General features: G+C 34.1%; 1 protein-coding gene across 3 annotated transcripts in view; it reads left to right on the top strand.

Moving 5' to 3' along the window:
- Positions 1-122: 122 nt before the first annotated feature.
- The window catches only part of LOC113518030 (protein bunched, class 2/F/G isoform-like), a 190386-nt gene continuing 173922 nt past the window's right edge, over positions 123-16586 (top strand). The window contains exons 1-2 of one of the 3 annotated variants that reach the window (XM_052892836.1): positions 123-232; positions 2779-5327. In XM_052892836.1, the coding sequence (XP_052748796.1) occupies positions 3085-5327 (2243 nt within the window). In that variant the 5' untranslated portion in view covers positions 123-232; positions 2779-3084. Of the gene's footprint in view, positions 233-2365; positions 5328-16586 lie in introns of those variants that run through there. The other 2 variants (XM_026902778.3, XM_026902779.3) reach the window with 2 other exon arrangements.

Genomic DNA, 16586 nt, shown 5'->3' with positions numbered 1-16586 from the left:
AGCGGACAGTGGCGGACGTGGCAGCGGCACACCAATTTACAAATAATAGCAAATTACCTTCGTTTAAGAAGTGTCACAGCGATTGGTGGGGATGTTGGCTAAATCGGTTGGCGATCCAAAGACCTTGTAGGTAATAGCCGGGATCGGGGCGCTGCTTGATATGGGCCTTTAGTTCCCGATGTGGTGGCACGGGTTGCGAATTAGCCGGAATCTTCTGATGCTGTCCTGAATTGTAAGTATTCATTTTTTTATATAATTTATTGAATATAACATAACCCACCTACAGAAATTAGTAATTCTGTATATGTCAAACATAATGCAATTTGATCATTTATATATATAGATCTGAAAAACAGGAAGTAAGTGATTTTTTTGTTATTTTTGAACACTGATAAATGAGTTTTGAGTATTAATTGCTTATTCGATATTATTTAACTTTTTTACGGCGACTACTACTGGCGACTCTATTGTTTGCCACCAATAGTGACAGTTTTTTTTAATGGGTGCTAATGGAATGATAGCGCCCCACCTATGCTATCGGTATACACTGGCGGAGCACCAGTAAGGTAAGGATGAAGTCAGGTTAATTGGCCGTATCGCGATGAATTTGACTATAATCAACCACGGTGGTTTACGGGGGAAACCGCGTGGAGGTCGACCTGATAGGATATATTGCTAGCAATGGGGCTGTTATACGCCATTACTAACAATCCCTTTTCCCCCTATTAAATTAGGTTAGGTAATGAAAATTAGATACAGAGTATAGAGGTGTCTATAGGCGAAGGATACCACTTATCATCATGTGGGCGGTCAGTTTGTTGGCCATTTTAAGTTGCATAAAAAAATCTGAAATGGAGCCTTGATGAAATTATCATTACAAGCATAATATTATTAAATAAGTAAAAATACAATGCAACCTTTTTTATCCATCGCGCACTGCTATGCCATTCTTCATCAATGTTTCCACCATTGGCGTAATTAAAATTATTTACGGTGGGCTTGAAGGCGCGTATATGAACTTACAAAAATGTTTACATCCTAGGGTTAGCACTAGACAATTCTGGGGTGGTTAAGACACCCCCCGTACTCCTACTTAAATACGCCTAAGGATTTCCCAATTTACTATTAGAAACTACAACATGGCTCGATTATTTAACGAGGAAAAAACTTTTCCTTTAATAGAAATTCGAAAAGGACCGAATTATTTCTAATAAGTAATCAAACTTTTGAATTAATATATTTATAGTAATTTTATAATAAACCAGTAATCTTGATGTGAATCTAATGCAGATCTACAATTCCATTAACAATAATTTGTATGGAAAATTTGCTGCACCTCTGGCGGCTTCTGGAACAAAAATTTCCATATAAACTTATCGACGAAAACGTAAACAGCCGTCATGCAATTCTTTGTTGACTCTTGTCACTTTGATGCTAAAAGTAAGACATAGTTATTATATTAAAAATTAATGTTTGTTCTTAGAAATAGAAACATAACTTTATAAAAGATATTTAAATTGAAGTAACTGAATGTTTATGATGAGAACTTTTTAACAATTATGAAATAATAATATTTAAGAAAGTGTACGTTTTAAAATACGATATTAGTATCTGCGTAAATGTTTTAATTTAATTATTGTATTATTTTAGTAACGTATGTAATGACATACGTTACTAAAATAATACAAATAATACGAAAATATTTACAATGCCACTGCCATCTACAGCCGAGTAGTAATAACTACCGATGACAAATTGTACGTATTTAATGCGCCATCTTGTGCCCAGAAGAATTATAAATCAAAATTAATTTATTCTTTAAAAAAAGAAATAACAATAAAAGTTAGGTATATTTTTTCTTTATAAAATAATAGTAATGCATAATATCTAATAATCAATCTAATTGCTTAATAATTTTATTCAATATCAATTGACTAAAAATTGACCTACGCCAATAATGATTGTATTGCATCTTTCCTGCCTAATACTCTCTGTATCTAATAATATAATAAGTAACCAATAATTATAAATATAACCGTATAATAAAATTATGTATATTATCGATAATTAACTATTAAAATTGTTGTGATTATTTTAATTGCATTTATTAAAGAGGATATCAGCGCCCCCAACTAATAACATTTTGTAAAAAGAATTCAATTCTATTTGTCTATACAAATAATTACATAAAAAAAAGTTACTGTTAGTTAATATTATGTAAAACAATATTTATAAAAATATTCTTTGTTATTTCTTAATATCTTAAAATTATTTATTGTTGGTACTATACTGGCATCTAGCGACCATAGATGTCAACTAAAGAATAGACGTCTAGAATGTCTATAGTCGTCTGCAAATTGTCAACCATAATGCATTGCGCATAAATGGCCGCCATGTTGCTGCCGTCTGAAAGATGTTCGCAACTGTGTGTGTTTACTAATGAATTTTAAGAACTTAAATACTTAAATTATTGTGTTTGTGAAATTGTGAGTGTACAATGCTTTTATATTTTATACGTTGTTGTGTTTAAAAGTCTATCAAATGTCTCTGAAGCCAATTAACAGTGAAATTTTCTTTAGATAGTCATTCAATTCGGACGGCATAATGGCTGACAATCTGATTCAAAAGTCACATAAAACTAGTGAGAAAAACAAGTATAACAACGTTGTTCACCGAACTACGAGCGAATCTCTTCGTCTCAACGAGTCGGAGAAGGGAGTGACTCACCCGACGAGCCTACAAGCCACACATAACCCAAGGAAAATATCTTCGTTTCAGATCACCAGTGTGACGGTTGGTTCTCGAGTGAGCACTGATGCTGGAGAAGATTCGGCCGACGATCTAGATGAATCTCACACCGATGACATCTCAAGAGTGACGGATATCGAGAATGAGACACCGAGTTACTCCGAGGACACCTTTTCTAAAGACGATGTGTTTTACAACGCGTCGAGTGCATCATTAGGTTGTGCGCCCGTCATTCCGACTAGTTCCCAGTACGGTCTCGCGATCGTCGGCCAGGATAACAACACCAACCAAATAGGAGGAACAGTGCCAAATAGTAATAGTTCTGAAGTGAGTGACATGCACGTCAGTGTTACTAACGCCGGGACGGGCAGTATCATTAATCTCATAGGAAATGCTAAACCCCAAGAAGGTATGAAAGAAATACAAGAACATGTTAGGAATGAACGATTTAAAGTTGTTAAAATTGAAAGTACAGAACCGTTCCGTAGGGGTCGATGGATGTGTATGGATTATTTGGATCACACTACTACTCAACAAAATGCACCAATTACATTAAACAACAATTTAGATGTGACAGATACTAATACGCTGCAAGCACCTGACAGTGGTGTTGTGATTAACGATAGTCAACATGATGATATGTGTAATGATCTGACAAACAAGGGGCCTAAGGATCTTCAAGGAAATGCACCTACCATACAACAACTGGAACAGGCTATTCAAAAACAGTTCCCTATGGCATCACCTGGGCAATCACTAACTCAGCCTGTCAATGTAGTGCAACAGCAGATTTCTGGAAATCAGTCTGTTTCTGTGCAATCACCACCGATAGAGTTGCCTCAACAGATGTCAAATCAAACCCACACTCAGCAGGTAACCCAGCAGCACCCCCAGAGCATGACACATATTACAATGCAGAATCAGCCCCAAAATCATCCTCAGCCGCCCCAGCAGCAACAAGTTCAACAAATACCACAAAGTTTTCCACAACACCAACTGCAGCAAGTTATTGCACAATCGCAGGGCATGGCTATGCAACAGATACCAATGCATCAACAAATGCCACAACAGATGCAACAAATTCAGAATCAACAAATGCAACAGATGAATCAACATATGCCCCAGGCGCAAATGACTAATATACAACAAATACAGCAACAAATCCCACAAATGCAGCCAATGCCGAACCAAGGCCAGATACCACAAGTTGCTAATCAACAACCACAGATGCAACAAATGCAAATCCAACAAATGCAGGGCCAACCAAACCCTCAACAGATGCATATGCAACAAGCTCAAATTTCTAATATGGGTCAAAGTCATCACTTGCAAGGGCAACAGTCTATGGGGGCACAACAAGCGCAGCTTCAACAAATGCAAGCTCTACAAAGCCAGCAGATACCAAATCACATACAACAGATGCAAATGCCTGCTCAACTGACAGGAGCTAGCCAACAAATGTCACAGATGCCTACTCAAATGCATCAAATTCCTACACAAGCGCAGCAGTCAGTTGTACCAGGTATGCACCCTCAATTACCACAACAGGGTATGCCGACTGTTCAGACTCAGTATAATCAAGCTGTCAATCAACAACCTAATGCACAGTCAATGATTAGTGCTACTATGCCATCATCTCAACAGCCTATAGTGCAGGCTCAACATAATGTTCCTCAATATCATACACAGCAATCACAAATGAGCCAACAAGGTCAAACATTGCCTCAAGAGGTGCTCACAAGTATTGTTACATCACAGCAAGGTGCGACTCTTCCTACAAATCTTCAAACTATGGCTTCCCAGCCACAAGGCTCAACATTACCTGCGAATCTCCAGAGCCTTAGCCAGCAACAAGCTCCAACTGTTCACACGATGGCCCCACAACAGGGCAATGTGCCGCAAGGGAACATGCAGATGATGACTGCCGCGCCCCAGAATATGCAGATGACTCTAGACGGGAATCAGCCTAGTATGCAGATACCCGCCTCAGATCAGATATTCATGCAGCCTGCCAACGTTGGCCAGCAAATGCCTGTTGGGCAGCATATGGCTCAGCAGAATATGTTACCGCAGCAAGTGAGCGGGCAGGGACAGATGGGTGGCGTTCAGTACGTGCCTAATCAACCCGTGTCACAGGTGTCAATGGGACATCAGAACATTCCGATGTCGATGCAGCAAAACATGCCGGTTGGTATGGGTGGCGCGGTTCATGCCAACGTAGTGCAGTCTCAGACGAGCATGGGACTAGGTTACGGCGGTGTGGTGCCAGTTATGTCGCAAAGTAGTGTGGCGCCCGTCGAAGCAACTGTATCGGGTACTAACTCACCGGTGGTTTCATTGCCTGTTAGTTCGACTGCATATGTGGCTAATACGGCACAACCTGGACATGACAATCAAGGTTTTGGTAGCCCAGTGAGTGCAGTAGTGTCTCATGCTATCAGTAGCGCAGTGATGAGCAGTGTTAATGTGAGTGCATGTGACAGTGGTGCTCCAGAAGTGCCTGCTGAGAGTCTGCAGGCTGGTGATTCTAATGATGGAAAGGAGGAGTCGCAGCCTGCTCCACAACCTGAGGATGAAAGGTCAGTCTTTCATAGTTTTATTAATTTTTACACCACTACAATACATTTTGCAATGCAGTGTGCTGATGGAATAACAATATTTCCTTTTCACACCTGAAATGTTGTAAGCAATGACCTAAGGAACAAAAAAATAAACTGGTGCAATGAAAGAAAAACTTGGAATAAATCCCTATGCCAAGCTGCTTGTCAGAACATATTGAGATTACTATTAGGTTAATCTTTCCCTTTTGTTTGGATAGACTCATGCCCTCTCATGTTTCTGTTATGGTAATGATACTATTTTTTATTAATTATTAATCCATCATACAGATTTAACATTAAAATGTAACAAACCTGTATTTAAATGGCAAGGAGGTCATTTAATTGTCAAATTAATTTTTTTTTAAGAAGATTTTGTCAATGAATACTTTATTATTAGTTTAATATTTATTATTAGTTTAATAAGATTTTGTTGGAAAGTTGTTACTTAAAAATAATTGAAATAGTGTGTATATTTAGTTATGTTCTTGACTTTTTTTACTCTTAAATGTCTTATTAATATACATTTTTTTTTATATAATAATCTGTTTATTTAAGACAGATTGTTATAAAAAAAAAATTATGTATTTTACAATATTTAAAATTATACTTAACATTTTTAACATTGTCTGAAATAGAAATTTTAATTAATTTTAAATAATAATTTTGTTAACTTATAATTAAGTTTTGTTAAATTTTTTCTAGTCTAAAAATGACTCAAGAATCAAGAAGTATTTACTTAAAATATTTGAAAAATTTATAGTTTTAATTTTGTAAATAATATTTCTAATATTTACCTACTAAGTACTAATCTACTGCTACTATTTATACTAGAAAATATAATAATAACTTTTGTGAAATATTATCTAAAGAAAAATTTTAAGTACTCAAATTTAATTTATACACAGTAAGAAAGTCACACATACAGTCAACATGCTCTGTAATTTTTATATGTATACATATTTTAGGGTTCCCTTTTTAAGTCTATGGTATAATGAATGAAACCTTATCATATTCTCATGTATGTATGTTTGTACACCATAGCGTGCACAGCCCACTGAAGGTCTTTGAGAATTAATGGGATGAAATTTGGCAATATTCTGAATGGTCTGATTTGCCATTGTAAAAAGAAATATTACAATGTCATATATACCGGATTATAGCTTAATTTAGGATATCTTAAAAGCTGATTAAATCACTTCACTCTATAGACATTTACTGAGAAATATAGGGAGATTCATTTATCAAGCTTACTTCGCTTGCGTGACCATTTTATGTAGATTGGTCGGGATAAAAACCCATACATTGGTAAATTTTAGGTTTGAATAATAAATCTTAGGATTTGATTTATTGATTAGAACATGGCATTTGTAAATGTGAGGATTTAATAAAAAAATAACATAACGATATGTTTAGTGCGTGGTGATCATGAAAGGTAAGATACGTGCGTTTTTCAAGGAACTTTCTTCCACGCACAACCACTCTTTGGAATCAACTTCCAGCAGCAGTATTTCCGAACCAATACGACATCATAACCTTCAAGAAAAGAGCATATTCCTTTTTAAAAGGTCGGCAGCACACCTGCAATGCCGTTGGTGTTGTGGGTGATCATGGCGGCGGGTTGGTAACGGCAGTTAGGGTTTGATAATGTTTTAAGAGGACTGCTGCTGCCCATCCCTCGATCATTTAGTTACCTTTAACAATACCCACGGGAAAGGAAGGAGTGGCCCATTTTATTCCGGGACCATTCAGAGTAATTCGGATTTAGTTATATTTATTGTTAAGATTGTTTCACTGGTTGGGGACTCATACGCATGAAAGGATTGTTACCTTCAGATACTTATTCATCTATAACATGATAAACACTGTGAATCAATTAAGTAGGTATGTAATATTCGACATCCTTTCAATTTTTTTTTATCTATTTAATTAATGGACTACCTTCGTGACGCAATGTTGAACACGTTGGTTGCATAAATGTGGTTACAGGTTTGATTCCCGGTCGGGCCAATTTAAGTAATTAATTTTTATAAATTAATTCATGTTTGAGTATTCTGGGATGTGCCCCTCCATCGATCGTTGTCTGGTTTCTCATAATAGGGTATCCTAGCTTGAAAACACCAGGCGATATTTGCGATTATTTGGCACTTATTATTAGGGGGGGAGGAGGTTTATTAATAATGCGGACTACAAGTCCCATTGTTATTGCTAGCAATATATCCTTTTAGGTCGACCTCCACGTGGTTCCCCTGGAAACCATTGTGCTAAATTTCAGGTGTATTCAACACAATGGGCTAACTGACCTAACTTTTCATTGTCACCTATCATCCATCACTGGAGATCCGCCAGCGTATACCGTTAGCTCAGGCGGGGTTACCATTCCATCATCATCCATTAAAAAAGGCGCTTGTTATTATTATATATTTTTTTATTTTTATCATGAAAAAATACATTATTTATATCATTGTTACAAAAATTATGCAGTTATTGGCACTTATGCACTTGTGGTTTAGCGGAAAACGCCGTTTATTACATACTTCAAAGCCCAGTGCAGGTCATCAACCCTTGTTTAGTGTAATACTTATACAGGAAACAGAAAAAAGAGTTTGCTAAATCTTTTTATTATATATTTTTTTAATCCCATTGACAGGCCGTGCAATATTTCCCGTGTTTGCTGTATGTTTTCTAACGTCATGTGTATTGCTAGTATTTTGTCAGCGTGAATCAGGATAAAAATATTAAATCTGTACAATTACGATTTGGTTTATTCAACCGACTTCAAAAAGGGGGAGGTTCTCGATTCGGTTGTATTTTTTTTTATGTTTGTTACCTCATAACTCTATCTATTGTAAACCGATTTGGAAAATTCTCTTTTTTTTTTTTGAACGGTTATACTTACAGATTGGTTCCATAGAATTTTTATCAAAATTAGTTCAGTAGTTTAGTTTTTAAATTACTATAACGGGTTTTGGCATAATTGAAAAAAAGAATTTGTTGTACACAATCTTTAGTTATTGTATACCAAAATTGCTTTCAGTTACATCGCGCCGATAAAACATCATTGAGTAACAAACATCCAAACATTTTTATAATTTTTCCACATTTATATATACATAAATGTATACGGAATTATATGATTTTATTAGAATAAAATCTTTGTCAGAGCCAATTATCTTCAGTTAACAACAATAAGTATAAGCACACAGTGCATCCTTACATCTGCCAAAGTGTTCAACCGATCCTGTTTCCATCTGCAAAAATAACATCCGTAGACAATGGTGGTTGTTTTCTTCCCGGTCGCGGATCGCGCTGCACTCTGGAATCCGACGTCCCTTTGATGCTGTTTATTTGCGCTTCGTCCTGCGACATAAATAGGTGGTTGACACGTACGGTGCATGGTGCGCGTAGGTATGCCGCCGCCGGTGACTCACGCGCAGCGCACCCGATCCACCGGCTGGCTAAAAAAGCGACGGGCCCGCGCCGTTCTTTTTCGTCTGTCGAATCGTTCCGCTCCTTTTTACTAGTTAACCTGACATTAATAGGTACCTAGATTTCTCTTGTCGCACTACACCTTTGTTCACTGCCGCATCGCCGTATATATTATCCTCGTACTCAATTCTACATAGTGTCGAAATGATAATGATTATTGTGTTGTTTCTTTTTTATTGTTAATGTTTTATTTAGTTTAATTATCACGAAATCATAAATCAGGGTTGCCAGATGTGATTTTTTGTTTTTTACTCAAATATCTATTTTTTCTCTCTATTATCCCATCCTCTGTTTTGCTACTTTTATTTATATATTTTATTGTATACTCGCCTTCGCCTATGATTTTTTCCGCGTGACCGGGATATGTTCTTGTCGGGATAAAAAATAACTTATGTCCTTCTCCATCCCATGTTGTATGTATGTACCAAATTTCGTAGTAATGAGTTTACCCGTTAAAACGCTAAGAGATAAAGAGACAAACAAACACTTTCATTTTTATAATATTAAATATATATATCGCTATACGATTTATAAATACCGAAACTAGAAACATGCTCGAATTTAACTTTTCTCCATAAATATCTCCAAGAATTTCATTTCTCCAAAAATTTGCTATTAGAAATTTTTTACCCAAAAATGCGAAAAAATATCCAATCTGAAAACGCTGTCATGAATACTTAGCATACAAGTACGTTTTGTTTCTTAAAAACACAGCGATCTTCGGTCATCGCTGTTTCTCATCATTATTTGTCACTCATGAGTGTGTTTTGTCACGATTGAAGTGTGTTTCGTCTAGAGAGAAAGAAAGAAATTGTACGTGGATAAGTTTTAATTAGCAGCAACTAGAATTTTATTTCACACAACAACTGGGGTGAATACTAGCGGCTGCAAAAATTCAAAATCACTGCGGCGTAATTGCATAAAACAGCCTCAAAATCCAGACTAATCGAGAACTACTATTGAAGTCACTTAAAAAATATAAACGAATCTAGATAGAAACTCTATCTATGGAAGTCGCCTATAAAGAAAATGAGTTTTTATTGTCAATGTAAAACACTTCCTTATTGTCATGTCCTGAACCGCAACAGAAGTCTAGACTGGCGCCAGAGCTGCGACGTCACCGTCGTCGCTGGTAATCGAGTCGAGCCTCGAAGGCCACGAAACATGAACCTTCCATTCGCTGCTGGTCGGCTGACATGCCTCAGTATTCACTACCGACCGTTGTTAGGCAAATCTATAAGATTGCTTCATCCACAGACCTATAATAGTAGAACAGTTTACCTATTCAAAATATTATCTATATTATATTGAAATTAATTTTATATTTTAAATGATAAAAAAGAAATATTTTGATAAGTATATTAAGTAAATAAGTATTTTCATACCGTTCCTATTTTAAGAAATAAGTTCCATGTTCAGAAAACGATCTTGTTACTGATTTTATTTTTATGTATACATGCTATATTATTATAGTCTTTTTCAATACAACTTAATATAAAGTTAACAGGTTTTGTTAAAATTATCATAGACATATTATCTAAATGTAACTAAGTAATAACTAATCAAACATTTAATCAATTAATACATTTTTATTTTATTTATTCATCAGCAGATTGTTTTCCGATCCAGTTAATTATTTGTTTAGTGAAAATCACAAAGCTCTATTGTAATGTTAAGTATATAGTTATTATACTCCATTATTAATAAAAACTAAAACTTTCTATAAATTTTCTTTATCTAATGTGCTCTTTAGTCACATTTTAAAAAAATTGGAATTTATTGTAAAAGAAAGAAACAAAACAGTTCAATAGCTAAAATAGGTTTGTGAGAGATTTGATGTTTTTGTAAATAAGGAGGTTTGTGTAAAAAATTTAAGAGATTTTTATTGTATACAGAATATTCAAAATAACTTCTAAGTAATAATTTTAATTTTTTTGTCTATAGCTACCACTTTTCATCAGGTGGGAGGTCAGCTTTGCCATTCTAAGTTGCATAAAAAATTAAAACGTTAAATATATTACGGTACTTTAAAATAAGTAAAAGCTAATGTTTCTTTTTTAACGAGAGAGTTGCTTTACGTGTTATATAACACTATTGATATCATTGGAAATTGATGGAATTGATTAATGGTTCCCTCGCGACGTTGTCATACTAAATTCTGCTATAGATCATTGTAGCCAAATTGCATTTTTTTTTTCATCATGTGATAAACCAAACTTGTGCAGTATATTCCTTGAGACTTATTTGTTGTAATTTCCTCGTAGTTGAAGATACTGTCGGTTTAAGTAATAATAAAAAATAAACAAATTTATTGAAAAACAGAGAATATATACTCGTAACACAGCCAGAAATAAAATTTCTCGTCTTTTTCACTGCAACTTTGCTTCCTTTCGTTGTTATTAAACTTCAAGTTCATAAAATCAAAGCATTTTACTATTTAATCCATTTCTTATCATCATTAGGTGTAACAGCTTTATCTTGTCAAAGTCTGAATGTATATTTAAATATTTAATATATTCTTATAATTTTTTGATCCGAATGAAATTTGTACACAGATGTGTGTTAATTAACATTTCATTTCAGCCGTTAACTGTCCACTGCCGAACGTAAGCCTTTCCCATAAGAGGAGTTTTGCCAGTAGTTGCCACACTTTGGAGGCTGGTTGGCAACCACAGTTAGACTTTTAGAGATTTTTTAAGAGAGACACTGCTGCTCATTTTTCTAAAATTAAGTTCCTTTAGTCCCTCTTACGACACCCACAGGAAAAGAAGGGGTGGCCTATTTCTATGCCGGGACCACACATGCATATTCTATTACTTTAACTATGAGAAGTATCCTATGTTAATTATCACATATTATACTTAATAATTTTGTATTAATTCGCACAGACAAAACCGTGGGATACATCTACAATTCTAATTAGTTCTGTTTGATAGTAGCACGTTCAATTCAATTAATTTCTCATTGACTATTTCAGACCTTTTAACATATTAAACTTGTTACCTAAATGCTTTTAATTGTGTAGTAGGTAGTGCTTATTTGGTAAACGAATCTAATAGTTATTTAATTTCTTTTTTTTGTTTTACGAGATCCTAAACTATTGATAGTATTAAAATTTGTTTGAAGAATTCCATCGGAATTTAAAAATCGATTTTCCTAATACTTTTAAATTCTTGCATCTATACGGAATAAATTTTTGCATTAAAAATTAATTTAATAAATTTTGCAAAAAACATATTTTTTGTAAAAAATATTCAATACAATTCCAATACATTATTAATATTATAAAAATAAATAATATAAAAATAAATGTAAATATATTCACGACTATAATGTCTAATGGAGTAATCAGAGACATTTGTCGACACTTGTGGCGAACCTATTACAAAGAATATAAAGATAGAGTAATATAATTTTAACGACTATGTAAGTACTTCGGCCATTGAACAAATGATGCACTTACTTGATTATGGTAAGACAGTTTCACATTCTTCGAATAAATTTTGTTTTAAAACTAAAATGGCGTAAATCAAAGCAAAAATGTGCATTTTGATAGCTCATTAAAGATATTAAAAAAGTCTCATCTCGCGTGCTATCAGATTAGTCAACAAAGCGAGCATGACCATCTTAATCCTAGATCAAATCTATCGTCACATGATGAGCCGGTGCAAGCGCATTTTCTACCAGCTGCATTCTATTGGCGTGCCAGTATTGGTGAAAGTAGATGTACGGAATACTGTTCAGTTGATCTTTATGACTTTAGATTTTCGTTGTATAAAATACGTTGGATTCTCAATCACAATAACATAAGTTCTTACTAATATTATAGTTATAAAAGTGAGTTTTTTATTACCTTATAGCGCTTTAACTGCTTAACCAATCTTACCAAAAAATTAACATTCACGTACTATACGGAATGGAGCAAGATAGACTACTTTTTATTGCGATTTTTTTATTTAACGCAGACGAAGTCGCGTGTAAAAGCTAGTACACAATAATATGACATTAATGTTTTTTTTTTTTTCTATTTATTTCTTATTTTCCTCCATAAAAGTTGTGCTTATAAATTTCGTTGGCATGTATAACATAGACACAAACACAGCGCAGTATACAATATGGGGTTCATAATCCCGTTATGAGATTTCTTATGGGTTGGTTAGAGGGACGTGATACCCCTGCTGTTGCCAGCGTTATAGGATAAGGTAATTATTTACTGTCAAATTTATTATTAGTGTAATTTTTTTACATTTTCATTACGATTTTTGTTGGAATGTTGTTTTTTTCTGAAGACATTGATTTTGCCGTCGTAGAAAATATATAATTCCCATACATTAACACCGACAAAGTTCCTTGTCCCTAGTTCCATTCTTAGTCAGTAGTTGTTGAATGATGTGCTCATATACAGACAAAAATAAAAAAAAATGGTATTTTTATATTCGCAAGTGTGTTCGTACACTTTTTTTTTTTTTCATTAAATACATGATAATGAAATGATAACCCCGCCTGCGCTATCGTTATACTCGTACGCTAGGGGACACCAGTAATAAATGATTGGGTGAGTATGAATGAAGGTCTGTTAGCCCATCGTGGTGAATTTAAGAATTGACCACGATTGCTTCCGTGATTAACTGCGTGGAGGTGGTTCTTTTTTTATACAACTTAGAAGGGCAAACAAGCTGACGGCCCACCTGATGGAAAGTGGTAACCGTCGCCTATAAACATGAGCAGTACCATGGACAACAGAGTATACTGTTTCGCCCATGATACCCCCCTTGCGTTGCCATTCCTGAGGACTCAGGTGTTATTCCTCTGTACCCAGTAAATTCACGCAATATCCCACCCTTCGAACCGAAACACAGCCATGCAAACACAACTTCACGGTTGAAACATGAATGGGACAGAGTTACCCAAACAATCGACTTTTATACAAAGTCTCCCTAAGCTATATTTTAATATTGTATATATTATATCGTGACGACAAAATCCTGATGTGTCGTGCTACATATGTTATATAAATAGCATAAATAGATTTTTTTCTGCAAAAAAAGACATCTTCAACCACATAAAAAGCAAATATTCTACTTACAAATCAACGATTATATTGATATTTCTGAGTGGGACCAGTCTGAAAAAATATCCTCTCAAATAGAATACACTTTTCCAAACGGTTTACAAATGAGGGAGTTCTAAAATAACAAATATAAAATATAATACAACCGAATTGTGAACCTCTTGCTTTTTTAAAGTCTGTTAAAAATCGCACATTGGATCTTTTAGGGAGACACTAAAATATATTTGTTGGTCATTGATGGTTTGTTTACCTTTCTGATTTCAGTAAATGTATTTTCAGACTAATATGAAAGTGTATAAGGTGGAAAATATGCAGCATGTTTTTTATTTCATTTCGACGCTTAAAATACGTTTCATGCAAATTGTTGATAAATACGGCTATAACTTCAATATGTGAATGTATCATCAAAAAATAAAATAAAAAATTACACTACCGTTCATGAAATTACCTTATAATTATTAAGAATTGCATAAAAATTCGTTTCACGATAATTTTTTATTCGCCTTTAACAACATGCATTCACTTCCTTCAAATGAAAGCCAAAAAGAGATTGTAATGTTTCTAAATGAAAGACATTATCGGTTAAAGTTTTGCGATAAATAAATAGTCGTTATAAAAACGGTTCAATATAAAACGCCTTTAAAATGTTTAAATAACACTCAGGGTACGTATTATAAAAATATGAAAATCATATTCCAATAATTATTAAGCGACTACAAATTTCGAAAACTTTCAGAGTATTTTGACTGTGTTTAAATAACACTTGACAAATTGTAAATTTGTTATGATACGTCAAATTGATTTCCAGTGCATTTTACTAAGATTACATTCAGTTTGAGTATACTGAGAAATAATTCCAAAGTTTCCAACCGCGATTTAGTGCATACGATAAAACATGTTCGTATTAAAATCGGCACCTAACCAGAGGACCTACCATGAAATATTTGTCGAGATTTCACGGTCGAATGACACATAAACTTAATGTAAAATTACATAAAAATACATACCATACAAAAATATTAAAAATGTTAAAATATCGTCCCTTTCGACTGTTATGGTGAGATTTATGACAAACGAAATGTTCAGCTCCATTTACGCGGCCGATTTCGGTATGAACAAAAACATGAAATTGAGTGCGAAAATTCGGATCGAAATCATGGTAGACTCCCTATATATGACATTTCGTATGTCACAAAACCCTACCATAAAGTGTCTGAATAACCGAAATCATATCATTTTTATTGTATTTCTTTTGTACTTAAAATTAAATTCCTATTTCTTTCAGCTTTGAACTAAAAACAATTTTTTATAATTGCTATTAAGCTAGTTTTCACGTGTAGGACGTCCTGACGTCATCATGAAGTGCATATCAGTGCGCAGCGTTTAAATATTTTCATAAATTCATACAGTATGTACGCTATTGCACTCCACATACGCAAATCATGACGATAACAGGCAATGAAGTCACTGAAAGAATCAATCACCATGAATTTTTCCATTACTTTATATAGTGTTTTGTCATTTCATTAGTAGCGCCAAAAACATCAATAAGATGGAAACCGATGGCAGTTACCTGATAGCTATGTGCGTGACGATATTTAGTATCGAACGGATGTATGTAATGAAATCAACTGTACATAATAATGGCACATTGTATTCTCTCTGTCTGTCTACACTCGTACATAATTAGCGAAATATAAATTCAAATGTAAACACAATTCTACCAACTATAAGTTACGTTTTGTTACGTATAATACAAATTAATTATATATGTGTTAGTTACAGATCTTATTCAATTATCGTAAATGCGAAAACTTAATTATTTAGTTTAAATTCTAGGTTTTATTACAGCGCTGACGTATAATATGAACGTGCGCGTTTTTGCAATATCAAAGCGAGAACAATATACGTGCAAGCGCTTTAATTAGAGCGAGAGGTGATCACTGCCGTTCCCGAGTTTATCATAATCGCGCATGTCATGATTGTTGTCAAACAAACAGCTGTAGGTTGACGGTGCGTGACGATGCGGCGCCTAGCAAGGACGGCGAGGGCTGAAAAAAACGTGAACTGCCCGCCAGCCGTCTGACGCGTTCTGTCATATCGCGCACAGAAAAACACTGTTTTTACTCCATATACTCTAAGTAACATTATTGATCATACACGCAGATATTATAAAACTGCGGCGCAATATCTACTCTTGCTCGGGTCACTTGTCTGACAAGACACCTTATTTGTACACAATATAAGGTTTAATACTGATTGTGTGTTACATAAAAACGTAGTACCTGTGCTCAGGTATTTAAATTTTTATTAATAAAATCTTGTGACATTTCGTCTACTTCTTTAACGAAATGTTATATTTTAATCAAGTATAATCTAATGTATCAAAATAAAATAATGACAAAACAATTATCTTTTTCAATTCTATTTTTATTTGAAATGCTTTATCTAAAATTTGTAAATCACTTGATTGTTTTATATAAAACTTTTCAATTCAAAGCATAAGAACTTTATCTAAGTATACTTTGTCTACATTGATAAAAGACAGTTTATTAACATTTATTTTGTTCTTTTGTTCAATTAAATGTACAAGGAAGTGGATTTGAAACAAAGATCCTATAATAATGTATTTAGTAATATAAAATTTAGGATAACGCACAAACAATACATTTCCTATTTAG

The sequence above is a fragment of the Galleria mellonella genome, unplaced genomic scaffold, assembly GCF_026898425.1.
Source record: "Galleria mellonella isolate WM207_F2 unplaced genomic scaffold, CSIRO_AGI_GalMel_v1 utg171, whole genome shotgun sequence".
NCBI lineage: Eukaryota > Metazoa > Arthropoda > Insecta > Lepidoptera > Pyralidae > Galleria > Galleria mellonella.
Note: the sequence above shows the minus strand (reverse complement) of the source record. Positions and strands in the feature narration are given on the sequence as shown.